The sequence below is a fragment of the Schizophyllum commune genome (assembly GCF_000143185.2).
Source record: "Schizophyllum commune H4-8 unplaced genomic scaffold SCHCOscaffold_2, whole genome shotgun sequence".
Taxonomy (NCBI): Eukaryota; Fungi; Basidiomycota; class Agaricomycetes; order Agaricales; family Schizophyllaceae; genus Schizophyllum; species Schizophyllum commune.
The window spans coordinates 3805932-3817616 of NW_026089539.1; the positions used below are offsets into that span (position 1 = coordinate 3805932).

Genomic DNA, 11685 nt, shown 5'->3' on the forward strand with positions numbered 1-11685 from the left:
ATGGCGGTCGAAAGCAAACGGCCTCGGTCCAATATTCAATGCAAGGGGGTTCCAGCTCAGAACTGTGACTGTCACACCATATTTCCCTTGTTCCCAGTCCCATGTCAATTCCCTGTCGATAGTACTGATACAAGCTAATAGTACAATTGTTCTTTCCCTTCATTTCTTCCATCCGACCACGCTAACCCTCTTCAACACCACCCCCTCGCCTCCATCCCACCCACCCCCTACAACATCGCCATCACCGCCCGAATCGCATCCTCCCCATCATTCAGCCCCGCAAAGAACCCATCCCGATACCGCTCTTCCATCCCCGGCGCCACAATGCTGCCAGCAGCACCGTCCGGGGGCGCCACGTCCATGCCCAGCTGCGCACCGCCCGCATTCAAGCTCTTCACGCTATCCATCACATACTGCCCCCGGAAGCCCAGCCGCGAGCCGCCCTCGAGCGCGAACGTCTTCACGGTCATGAACCCGTCCGCGTATCCGCGCGCGTACGCGACCTGCGGATCGGAAGCCACGCCCGCGTCGCGCTCGGCGAGCGCGCGGCGGATGTGGATGGCCTCGAAGCGGTGCTTCGAATTAAACGGCTGCGCTATCCGCGCAATGTCGACGAATATCTTGAGCGACGGACGTCCACTAGAGACACGCATGCTCCGCGATACGAGGGGCACATTGCTGCCGACATCGCCCATATTCCCACCGACGTCACCCATCTTGCCGACTATATCGTCCATCGTCGGCGGGACCATCGAGCCCACGGTTGTCGCAAAGTGAGAACCCTTCTCCGCGTTGGCGAAGGGGTTGGCTTGGTCCAAATTCACGACGCCCGGCTGACCGTACGAGAAGAAGGACGAGGGCAGGCTGCGACCGACTGCCGCATCGAAGCACCAACCAGGATCCGAGTCACAATCCTCGGTGCGGTAAGCTGGAACGTTCCCGTCAGTATTTCGCCGGCTGAACCCTTGCAAAGACCGTACCCCAGAACGCCCATCCTGCCGTGCTGTTCGTGTAGACGTCAACCTGACGCGTGCAGAAGTCCCTACGCGCAGCTTCCTGATCCTGCTCCGACGACAAGCTGTCCGCTGTCAGGGCGCACGACCACTCGCCGATGACTACAGTAGCATCAGTACCACTACCGCATCTGGGCAATGAGGGTACTCACTGAGGTTCCTGCGCTCCTGGTTGGATGCCCGGACGAAGCGATCAGCCACACCCGTCTGGACGTCATTCGTATGCTGGGAAGCCGGCTCCGCCGCGTCCTGTGGCGAGAAGACGAAGTACGAATGATTGTCCTGAACGACGAAATCGGTCCTCTTGGAGACATAGTCGCTGAAGAACTCGAGGTCGAAGCCGTCATGGATGTAAAGCGGGAACGTCGGTGAGATTGAGCGAAGCGTCTGGATGGCGCGATCATCTGAAGACCGGTAAGAAAACGGTAGTATGGCAGCGAAAGAAGAGCGATACCCACAAAAGCTGGAAAGGGCAGGGCTGTTCTGAGGCTCATTGAGTATCTGGACGCCGACAACGTTCGTGACGCTCTCGAACTGCTGGACCATGAACGACAGCGCCTCGATGGTCCGCGCCATGTTGGTCTCGTCGCCAAACAACCGCGTCTGACCATCGCTGATACCGGAATGCGGCTGGCCGTTCTGACTGCCGTAGGCGCCGTGCAGGTCGACGAGGACACCAATCCCCGCCTCGCCCGCCTGGTTGATCGCGCGCACGATACGTGGCCACGAGTCCGAATAAACATCCGCGACGTCCTGGAACGGCGTCCCCGCGGTGAACGTCGGGCCTAAGGACCAGTACCCGATGGGCAAGCGCACGGTGTTGATGCCGATGCTCGCGAGGTGCAGGAAGTCAGTGTTGTCAATGAAGGTATCCCAGTGGCGCTCGAGGACCGCCTTTGCGGAGGTCGTCGTGTTCCACCCGGTAGCAATGTCAAGCTCGGAGACTTTGTCGCCGCTCGCGCAGGTGAAAAGGGAGGGTGTCATCCATTGCTCATGCACGAACCTAGATGGGCGAGTGAGCGAGAAGATCGGGATGGATGGGGTATATGCGTACCATGAACCGAGATTAACTGATTGCTGCTGCCGGTACCGGAAGACGCTCGCCTTGACGGGATCGAAGGGCGGGAAGGGCTCAAGGGGTGGAGGAGGTACGAGGTACGGCTCGACGTAGCACGGGTCGTGTTGCCCCAAAGGTGTCGATATTGAGCCGACGCCTAAGGCAGAAGTCGGGTCGTCCACTGGCGCCATTGAACTGGGCGCCGCAGATTGTGAGGGCTCCTGGGGTATAAGGATAATGGGCGTGGGCTTGAAGAGGCCCTGCTGCAAGCTGAGGGCCTGCAGCACGACGGTCAACTTGTCGAGCATGGCTCGGGTATAGAAATGAGGGTAGTAAGGAGTTGGACGGTGGTATAGTACACAGATGCTAGCTCTGTGAGTGTGAATTCTGGGATCCCGCCCAGTTAGCAGGGTATGGGGTGGTGGGAGGAGGGAAGGAAGAAAAAGGCCTTATTCTCATTCTTGACTGCGCCGCGCATCGGCGTTCTAACATCGCGACATAGAGGAGCGACAGCTTGGGTGACAGCGGAAGAACTCAATTATTGACAGCGGGCCGGCATGAACGAGGATGCGCTGAACGAGAGATACTGAATTCTGAACAGAACATTTCGTCGTTAGAGATTCGAGAAGAGGTTTGCGGAGAGCCGTCGAAATGTGTTCAACCGGGAGGTAAAGTCACCAAGTCGGTCGCTGGATCAAGCTGTAAAAAGTAACGACAGCGTGATTTTCTCGTTCAGTCATGCCTCTTCAGAGTGCAATCGTACGATTTGAGCATTGGACCTGAGCGCTGAGCTTCGGATGGCCAGTTTGACAAGACCAGCAGCCGAGGGAGGAGGACATCATGCATTTGTGACGTGACATACTGTGACAGTAGATTTTGGGATCTTCGGACCGTCGGCCGAGTGGCGAGGGACAAACACCGTCAGAGAAACCCGCCCGGTACAGTCAGTTCCTATTCTCCTTTCCTATAGATCTTTCTCTATAAATACAGATCTGTACAGAGAGATATGCAAGGTTGGTTGGTGGCGTCGAGGACCCGCCAAAGAACGGCCACGAGAGCATCTATGGGGAGCATGCAGACGCTGTCGCGGCGATCCTCGCTGTGTAGGGGACCGTGCAGGCATCGGAGGTGTATGGTGGAGCACGTATAGTGGTGTTATAGTCGGTAAAGACATCATGTCCTCGTTATATCACTATGGGCGCGCGTATTTTTACAACAGGTCGCAAGACATGAGCGATTTTGGTATTGGCCGAGAAGGCTTCGTGAAAAGCCAACTGCTGGCAACGACGGTCAGTCTGAGGTGTGAGTGCAGGGATCGAAGACGTACCTGGGTCATGAAGACGCTGCCGCTTTTGTATGCGAAGTCAAGGTGAGTGTGCTGTAGTAATGAGCGTCGACAGCAGGCCGGACGAACGAAACCCCAGAGTGCGATGTATCCTTCTCGTCCTGCTCCTCCTCGTCCGAGCTCGTGTTCTCGTCCGGTGAGTTGCGCGCGTTGGATGTGGGATGGCAGATGTAGCGGTCGATGCTGAACGGGCCGCAGTGCCAGCTCGGGGCGGTGATGCGGTAGTATGGCGAGGGGTAGTACACGGGCTTTGCTTCGCCGACCGCGAAGGACTCCAGCGGGTTCGTGCTGTACCAGCGTGAGGAGGCGTGACTCGGAGAGGCGGGAATCGCGCCGTACGTCTCGTCGTCGGCAGAGCGGCCATAGACTGTATGTCCGGGGGGCTTCATGAGTGGGGACTAATGAGGGTGGGCGGTGCACGCACTCGTATCATGAGAGCCGTATGGGGCCTCGGGCGCAACGGCCACCACCGCGCTGGCAGACTCTTCCTCGGAGAGTGGCGCGTCCTCGCTCATGGCGCTGTCCGACTCGTCGTCGACGTCCGAGAGGGCGTCGGCGGCGGCTTCATCACGTACTTCCTCGTTGTCGCTCATGCCGTCCATGTCCACGCTGGGGCTGCCTTCCGCGGAGGGGTCATCTTCCTCGTTAGCGCCTGCCCCAACGTGAGCGATGAGCGGCTCGCTGACGGTCCCATGTCTATGGCTGATTAGCAACGGGCTATCTGAGCTCGAGTGAGCACGCACTTTGACCTCTGGTGTCGTCTGCACGCGTCGGGCTGGGATGGGGGTTGGTACTTCTCGACGGCCACAGTGGCGCACTCACGCGTGTGAAGGTAGCCTCGCATTGGGGACACATACTGCAGGGATCGGTCAGCTCAACTAGAAAAATAGCCTTCTGCGCGCCACACGTACTGCTCAGCCTTAGAATGCGTCCTGCTCGTCCGCTGGTGGCGTCGGAGGTCCGCCTCGCGCTGGAACTGCTTCTTGCACCCGTCGAGCTTGCACGGCCAGTAGTTGAGCCCCGGCGGCGGCGAGCGGTGTCTGTAGTACCCTCCCAGCGCCGCGGCCTTCTTGCTGTTCCCCTGCGACCGGCAGCCCGTCAGCGCGCGGCCCACGACAGAGCACGGGCGATCAGAACGCACTGCTCCCTGCGTCGGGCTCCCCGTCGATTTCCCCATCTTCGCGGACGTGTGCGCGTCGAGCCCTGTGCGGCCACCGACCCTTGAGCGTCGCCGGGCACGAGAGTGGACGTAGGAACTCAGAATTTGTGCGGGGGGAAGGGCAAAGTCCTGCGGCGCTGCAATGTGGCGTAGGAAATCGCGGCGCCGGGCGCGGCGTGCCGCGCTCCGATTTTCCCATGTTCTGGTGGCGCGACTTCGTGCACTACCAATTGGAGACTCTACGATAGATGCATAGCGTATTCTACATAAAGTGGGAATATTGGGACTGGTAGCACAGTGCGGTAAGTATCGGCGGAATCAAGCAGTACAGTAAAAGTCCCCAAAGCCCAGGCATCAGGCTAGTTTGCAGCCCATGATGCGCACTGAGAGGGAAAGTTAGCCGAGGGACGTAACGATGTGTAGGAAGACCACGTACAGTTTCCATCCGGGGCGCCAATCGCATACAACATTTCCTTCGGGTGGAAGGCAAGCGACGTCCAACGAGGCATGTAGGGAGTGGAGAACGTCCGCGTAGGCGAGGTTCCCAAACCGGTGGGCAACATGAATGACGAGAGGGAAGTATCCGGCGAGTCCATCGCGTTCTGCACTAGAACACGTTGACTTCTCCAATTATTAGGCGTGACCGCGGAGGTGCTGCGTGGGAACGTTAGCACATAGCGCGATAGCTAGAGCACGGCTGCTCACGTCGCAAAGACCGATGTCAGCGGATGGATGTCAAAGGCGGAGATCCCAGTGCTCTGCGTGTCCCAAGTCTGTACAGACATCTCACTCCCTCGCAAATCCCACAACTTCACCTCGCCATCCAGGCTGCACAGCCATGTGAGCGATGATCACCATTCAACGGAGATAGCCATACCTTGCCGACATGGGCTGACGATCGCCTTTCGGGAGCCACTTCACATTCTGCACCCACGAGTTGTGCTCTGTGTACGACCGAACGATCGCCTGCTCATCGTCTAAACGCCGGTCGAAGACCTTGACTGCGCCGTCCGCGAAGCCCGCAACGAACGTCTGCGGGTAAGCAACGTCGCTTGTCATTGACGTTAATGGCGCGTTGGAGTTGGTATCGAGATCCTATTCGACTCGTGAGTGAACTTCAATTGAGGGGAGCTGGGCGCTACTTACCGACACCGACGTCTCGGTTTGCGCATCCCAAACCTTGACCGTGCGCGAGTCTCCGCCAACAAGCAGCACACCAGACGCCTGCTGCCAATCCATGATCAAGCCCGCGCCATGGTCCGTGTATATCAGTTCGTTGATCGCTCGCCACGACGATACCATCTGCAACGGGCCTTGCTGCAGCGCCGGGTCATAATTTCTATACAGACGGACAACACCATCCGCTAGGAGATATCAACATTCCATATACTTCTCATGAAGAGCGATAGCAACTTACCTGATCCGGACACAATGATACCACCGATGTCTTGATTGACGATCTCAAGTGCGGTGATGTTCGTCCCTCGCGGATTGCCGTTGCAGAAGTAACATAGTCGCCTTCGCTTGGACCAGTCCCAGACACTGGGAGGATATGAGCATGGTGTCAACCGAGGCAAACTCATGCCGCGCACCTGATCGTGTCCTTGTCGTTCGCTATAACGACGTGCTGATCGTAGGAGTGGAAAGCGATCGTCAACGGGTAGCTCGCCGTCTGTATCGTCGCAACAGAGCGATCCCAGCGGCACGAATCTGCAATCGGTGCTTGATGCTCCGTCTCGACGTTGACGATCTCATTCCTTTGCTGCCGCCACACCTGATAGTTGTACTCGATGCTTCCTGGCTCGTCCGCTTCCGCTTGCTGCTTGAACGTCAGCACTATGATCAAAACTGAGAGAGCCCGTCACATACCCGCATCTGCGGCTCCTTGAAGTACTCGCAGCAGAAGTCATAGTACACGCTCTTCAACGGCAGCGTCTCCCGTACATTCTTTCCCGTACCCAAACCCAGGATGATCCCACTCTCCATCGAGAACGTGCTGCTGCTCGGGCTCGGCATCATGTCCGGCTGCCCGTACAGCTGCTGGTAGTGGTGCGCCTGATGCGGTGTCCTTCGCCTCGCACGCAGGCGCTCCATGTCTTCCGCAATCAGCGCCTGCATCACGTCCGACGGGTAGAAGTCGCTAGGCTCGTTCGAGAAGTTGTCGGATGTATCCACAGCAGGTGGAGGATAGGGCGAAGAGTAGCTTGCGATATTGAGGTTGGGGGATGGAGGGCGGGTAAGGTCGGAGTCTGGTTTGGGTGGCTGAGGGGCGAGGGCGGCGGGGGCGAGGCGCAGGTCCTCGGTGGAGGGGAAGGAAATGCCATTGGCGAGGGACTTGAGCGCGTTGGCGAAGGAGCCAGTGCGCTTGAGAGTGCTGGAGAAGGTACTCGTCACTGTGTCGGCGCGAGATAATGATGGCCGAGCGATACTGGGGGACCCTGGAGCGATCGTAGGTGACATTTGCACTGACGAAAGCCGTGACCGATGACCATGGTGCCGATCTGGGCTGAAGCTCCGTGTCGGTGCAGATCCCAGAGTAGCTGAGTCGACGCGGCTAAAGGGCGACTCAAGGAGCAGCGCCATGATATAGTCCACAATCGTCTGCGCGTGCGTCGAGACCTCGCTATACGGGTCGACTGAGAAGTCGAGCAAGCAGACGAAAATCGTGAAGAATGACGATAGTAGAACCCGCTGACCCTCCCGTGTATCATCATCCGGACATTCGTCGAGCCATTCTGCGACCGCCTGGCTGGCTAGATCATCCTCGTCGACACTACCGCCCAACCGCCACTTGCGATCCTCCTCCCAGTAAAGCCACGCGCAGATGATGAAGTACCCGCGCCATTCCTTTACCAAGCAGCTCAGCATCACCAGCAACTCCTTCCTGCACATCGGGCTCGCGTCCTCGCGGATGGCAAGCGTCGCGCCCGTTGCGACCGCGATCTCCATCCGGAACTGGACCGTCTCGTCTAGCTGGCTCATCATTCCTGTTCCTCCGCCGCCGCGCTTCTGGGGGTTCGCCGACCCACTTGCGCCAAAGAACGTGCCCAGCGCGTAAAGCGCCGCACATCGCACCTCGACCGAGTCGTCGGACAGTAAGCCCACGAGACGGTCTTGCGCGCCATGGTCCACCCCATAAATCTTCATCTCGTCGTTCGCGTCCCACATCTGCGCGATGCACAGCGCGGACCACTGCCTGAGGAGGAAGTCCCCGTCGTTCAGCGCATCGAAGCAGTTGTCGAACACACGCTCGTGGCGGCATGCATTCTGCCCGTGTACAAAGTCGCGCGAGAGCGCGGAGAGGATGAACGAGCACATCGCCTTGTGCTCGGAGCTGTTCGGCAGCGCGTGCTCGTCGCGCAGGCTGAGGATGTTCGAGAAGTACTTGTACCCGTGCGACGCGTAGAGGTCGTTCTGCACAGAGGGATCCACGGCCATGATACGCGCCCAGATGAAGATGAGGACGGGGCGGAGGTCCTGCCCAGCGGCCTGCAGGAGCTTGGAGATGTAGGGGAAGATGCCGATGGTGAGGACGAGATTGACCGCCCACGGTCCGAGGTCCACGAATTGCGAGAGCAGGATGAGCGCGCGGAGCCGGTGCGGCTGCGACAGCAGGACCTGCAGCACGATTGGCAGCTGGTCAGGCGGCTTCCTGGGTACCAGATGGTGTTGGCCATTGAGCAGCTGCTGCATTTCCGCCTTCTGATCGAGTGCTTCCTCTGAGGCACCCCGCTCTCCCGACGAGGGAAGTGACATAGGCCCCCTTCTCGTCAGGGCGGACCCGCCACGCGATATCCACACCTCGAAGGCGGTAAGCTGGTCGGAGAAGAAGCGGCTGGGCATGTAGACGTAGGGCTTCTTGCCCTCCGGCGGCACCGGTATCGGAGGTGCGTTCTTGTCCTGCTGGCGATACATCTGGCCAATGCGCCCTGGCACGGCCACGTTCGTGCCACTCTGCGGTGGGCTGGGTGCTGCCGCCTTCGGGTCTTCTGGCGTGATGTAGAGGAGACTGGGGAGTTGGCGTAGACACGTATCAACAGCCAGATCCCAAGTCGCCCACAGTGGATGTGTGTTCGTCGGTGGTAGAGCGGGCGACGTGTGTGGCGTGCATGAGTAATTCTTCATGATACGCTCCGCGAGGAGGAAATTACGGAAGAGACATGCGATAAGCAGGTCACAGCGGTATAGGCGGGTGAAGGTGTCGTGGTCAAAAGTCGTCCACGCGATGGTGTCCGTGATGGCGGTGAATATCCAGTTCAGCTCCCCAAGCGGCGTCTTGCGATCCTTCAAGTCTCCCGGCAACTGCAAGACCATGTCGATCTTGATGTTGTTCGGCAGTTGATGGTTCATGAGAAAGAACCGCAGCGCGATGTCTATCGGCGACGTCAAGCAGGACGTGAATAGGTCCGCCGGCAACTCTGGGCACGACGGCAACTGCTCATGCGCCAGGCACGCCGCTAGCTGCAGCGAGGACGCGTAGGGGGGTTTGCTCCCGTACACGCCCGGCTGCAGCTGCATCTCCTGGTCTCGGCGCTGAGCGAATATGTTGAAATTGGTGAGGAGGTGGCCAGCGGCGGAGCAATCCCAGATGTAGACGCCCGGCGCCCCTAGCCAGTTCTGCACCTCCTGCAGCGATACTGGGATGTACTGCGTATAGTCACGGTTGAAGCACCACAGCTCGCCGCTCGCAGTTGGCTTCGGCACACCATGTCCATTGTAGTGGAATAGCACCGCGTCATCCTGAGCTTGCCGCCGCAGAGACTGACAGAATCTCCGCAGGTCCTCGTACGACGGATCTAGTATAGGCTTGTATGGGATCTTCAAGCTCAAGCACTCGAATTGGTGCTTCAGGTTGTTGCCGATCGCCTCAAGGGCCTTGTGCGAGGGCATTGAATGCGGATCGACCCAACACTCGAGGTGCGCGCAGGGGTTCGTCTTGACCACGTCTGGGGGATCGACATCAATGTTGAGGCAGAGCACGAGCGCGGCGTAAGACGTCTTGAGCTTGCCGGGCGCTGGCCTCCACGCCGTAGGCTTGGCTGACCATGATGGGGCGGGGGTAGGGTTGCCGCAGGTCAGATGGCGCTTGGTGTTCCAGTAAGGGATGGGGGGAGCGGTGTCCAGGACGGCGTCGGTGGTGGAGGTGTGCATCGCGCTCTCTGGGCTCGCCTCCTCATTCGGGGGTACGCGTGCGCGGTATTCATGGGGTGGGGGAGGGCCCTGGTCCGGGCCTACTTGGAATTTGGCGCCTGTCTTCACATACTGGGGATCTGTTCATCCTCAATATGCGATTCGAGCAAGAAGGGTATATCACGCACCGCGCTCATACCCGCGCGCATTCTGCTTCGAGGGAGCAGCGGAGACAGCGTTAGGCGAAAACATAGGTCGTAATCAAGCAGTCCGAGCTTCAATATAGGTGTATGCGCGCCCCTGACCTGCAGCCTGGAGCTGCTGAGCAGCGAGGGGGACTGGGCGAGTTCAACCTGGGTCGAACAGAGGAGAACAGCAGGAGAGCAGCGTTAGCGCCGGGCCGCATCATGTCACACCCTAGTTCGCGGTCACACAGATTTGTTGCCCGTTTTGGCATGTTTCCACCTCTACTCCAACTCTCGCCGGCGACTTGAACAACAGAGGCCTATACCACTTCTTGAGGGCTTGCTTGACGTCGAGGGCCGCCTGTATAGCTCTCATGCTTCTTACTGAATCTCGCCTAAAGGACGCTGCACTTCCAATCCTGGTCTAGTGCCACGATTTCCCTCACTCTCTTTATAACAGGATCTACGAGGGCGATACAGGCGTTTCGCGTATAGATTAGAAGGAGTGCTCCGTCCAGAGTGATCAAACGGCTTCCTCGAGTGCACCGTGTACACGTGCCGTACGATGTATCGGCATTCTTACATGGTACTTTTCCCTTCTCAGCCACAATTGCAGTCGCCTTCCGTGCGATCATCGATAAATGGCCCCTCGTCAGGTTTACCCGCATGGTCGTGAATCCCCCGCGAGGTCCTCAGGTAAGGACCTGCTCTACGAGTCGTCGTCGAGACACATACTTATTCCTTTCAGTTCGATACGGTCGATCGTCGACCGCTTGCCAAACTAGATGCTCAACGCGATCTTCCTCATGTGTGGGAATCGAGCCTCGCGTCCCATTTCCAACGCGATCCAGTCATGCACGACTTTGGTATGAACCCTCTCGAGGTGAAGCTATGCAGCAAGACCGCAGTCATTCTCGGACACGTCTGCTTGCGATGGTTCGAGGCTACCCACGGCTGCCCTGCTCTCTGTTTCATGGTCGGCGTCGACTATCCGAGGAGGGAAGCCACATATGCCCTCGAACGCCGCTTGAAGTACTGCGCCGAACTTCTTTTCACAACGCTTGAAATGGCGTGCATACACGTTCATCGGCAGGCTGCTGAAGAGTATGACGAGGATACGAAGCTATGCCGGCTTTTCTCACCTCCCCGAAGTTGCGCTGCGCGAAGCTGACGCGGACGCAGTATACACGGCTATCATGACGGCGCTCGTTCGATCTATAAGCGCCTATTTTCAACATCTTTGTGGTCTTCTTTCTCGACTCGACGTCTCGCACGCGCTCATCGAGCATACCTCAATCTGAAGGGAGTCTAGTCCTCGTTCTTAGCCCGCTTCCGGGGACTTTGCAGATTGTACATTATGTCTGAGCCACGCTAGGGAACTCCTATCTGGGCTGGGAGGATAGGTTCGTTTTGCGACCACATATTTTGGAAGGTATACTCTATACTATATGACTGACGCCGCTGAAGCGGAACGACCCTACTCGGTACATGGTGACGCCAGCGCTTCAAATATACTTGCAGCACCCACTACCCGTCACCCGTCGAATTCTGGCGTAGGCGACTTACTCACTGCATGCGATGAAGGTTTCACGATGAGGCTAGGTAGAGATGTACGGTCAATGCTCGCCTCGTAGTCCTGGTGGCAAGGTCGCTAACTGCCGAAAGTTGAACATAGGTCACATGCAGAGCGCGTGGCATCAAGAGGCCAACGCATCGGCCTTGGTGTCGGCCAAGCCTTGACCTCTGTCTTCACACGCTTTCCTTTCTCGTGCGAAATTGCCATGTACGCGATGAAT

At 58.3% G+C, this 11685-nt stretch overlaps 4 protein-coding genes across 4 annotated transcripts; 1 reads left to right on the forward strand and 3 right to left on the reverse strand.

Moving 5' to 3' along the window:
- Nucleotides 1-77: 77 nt before the first annotated feature.
- SCHCODRAFT_02613657 (glycoside hydrolase) lies at nucleotides 78-2694 on the reverse strand. The gene is made up of 5 exons (XM_003036940.2): nucleotides 2068-2694; nucleotides 1472-2016; nucleotides 1166-1417; nucleotides 981-1115; nucleotides 78-928 (listed from the first exon to the last, which is right to left on the reverse strand). The coding sequence occupies exons 1-5, from the start codon at nucleotides 2376-2378 to the stop codon at nucleotides 228-230; spliced, it is 1944 nt and encodes a 647-aa protein (XP_003036986.2). The 5' UTR covers nucleotides 2379-2694; the 3' UTR covers nucleotides 78-227.
- A 373-nt stretch (nucleotides 2695-3067) lies between these two features.
- Nucleotides 3068-4697, reverse strand: SCHCODRAFT_02613662 (uncharacterized protein). Its single transcript, XM_003036939.2, has 7 exons — nucleotides 4557-4697; nucleotides 4327-4496; nucleotides 4238-4271; nucleotides 4159-4190; nucleotides 3840-4111; nucleotides 3398-3782; nucleotides 3068-3347 (listed from the first exon to the last, which is right to left on the reverse strand). Exons 1-6 carry the CDS (start codon nucleotides 4590-4592, stop codon nucleotides 3403-3405), a joined length of 924 nt encoding a protein of 307 aa, XP_003036985.1. The 5' UTR covers nucleotides 4593-4697; the 3' UTR covers nucleotides 3068-3347; nucleotides 3398-3402.
- A 231-nt stretch (nucleotides 4698-4928) lies between these two features.
- SCHCODRAFT_02486090 (uncharacterized protein) lies at nucleotides 4929-9725 on the reverse strand (the record flags this gene model as incomplete). Its single annotated transcript, XM_050342852.1, has 8 exons — nucleotides 4929-4957; nucleotides 5011-5228; nucleotides 5280-5402; nucleotides 5452-5669; nucleotides 5721-5938; nucleotides 5992-6116; nucleotides 6167-6393; nucleotides 6444-9725. 8 exons carry the CDS (start codon nucleotides 9723-9725, stop codon nucleotides 4929-4931), a joined length of 4440 nt encoding a protein of 1479 aa, XP_050202551.1.
- Nucleotides 9726-10193: 468 nt separating this feature from the next.
- On the forward strand, nucleotides 10194-11081 carry SCHCODRAFT_02685080 (uncharacterized protein). Its single transcript, XM_003038294.3, has 2 exons — nucleotides 10194-10585; nucleotides 10638-11081. Exons 1-2 carry the CDS (start codon nucleotides 10556-10558, stop codon nucleotides 11058-11060), a joined length of 453 nt encoding a protein of 150 aa, XP_003038340.1. The 5' UTR covers nucleotides 10194-10555; the 3' UTR covers nucleotides 11061-11081.
- Nucleotides 11082-11685: the final 604 nt, after the last annotated feature.

Coding starts and splice junctions, on each gene's coding strand:
- SCHCODRAFT_02613657 (XM_003036940.2), bottom strand. CDS start 2,378: ATGCTCGACAAGTTGACCGTCGTGCTGCAGGCCCTCAGCTTGCAGCAG. Junction 1,418..1,471: donor CCCTGCCCTTTCCAGCTTTT/GTGGGTATCGCT, acceptor ACCGGTCTTCAG/ATGATCGCGCCATCCAGACG. Junction 1,116..1,165: donor CCAGGAGCGCAGGAACCTCA/GTGAGTACCCTC, acceptor ATGCTACTGTAG/TCATCGGCGAGTGGTCGTGC.
- SCHCODRAFT_02613662 (XM_003036939.2), bottom strand. CDS start 4,592: ATGGGGAAATCGACGGGGAGCCCGACGCAGGGAGCA. Junction 4,497..4,556: donor GGAGCCCGACGCAGGGAGCA/GTGCGTTCTGAT, acceptor TGCCGGTCGCAG/GGGAACAGCAAGAAGGCCGC. Junction 3,783..3,839: donor ATACGGCTCTCATGATACGA/GTGCGTGCACCG, acceptor CCGGACATACAG/TCTATGGCCGCTCTGCCGAC.
- SCHCODRAFT_02685080 (XM_003038294.3), top strand. CDS start 10,556: ATGGTCGTGAATCCCCCGCGAGGTCCTCAG. Junction 10,586..10,637: donor ATCCCCCGCGAGGTCCTCAG/GTAAGGACCTGC, acceptor TATTCCTTTCAG/TTCGATACGGTCGATCGTCG.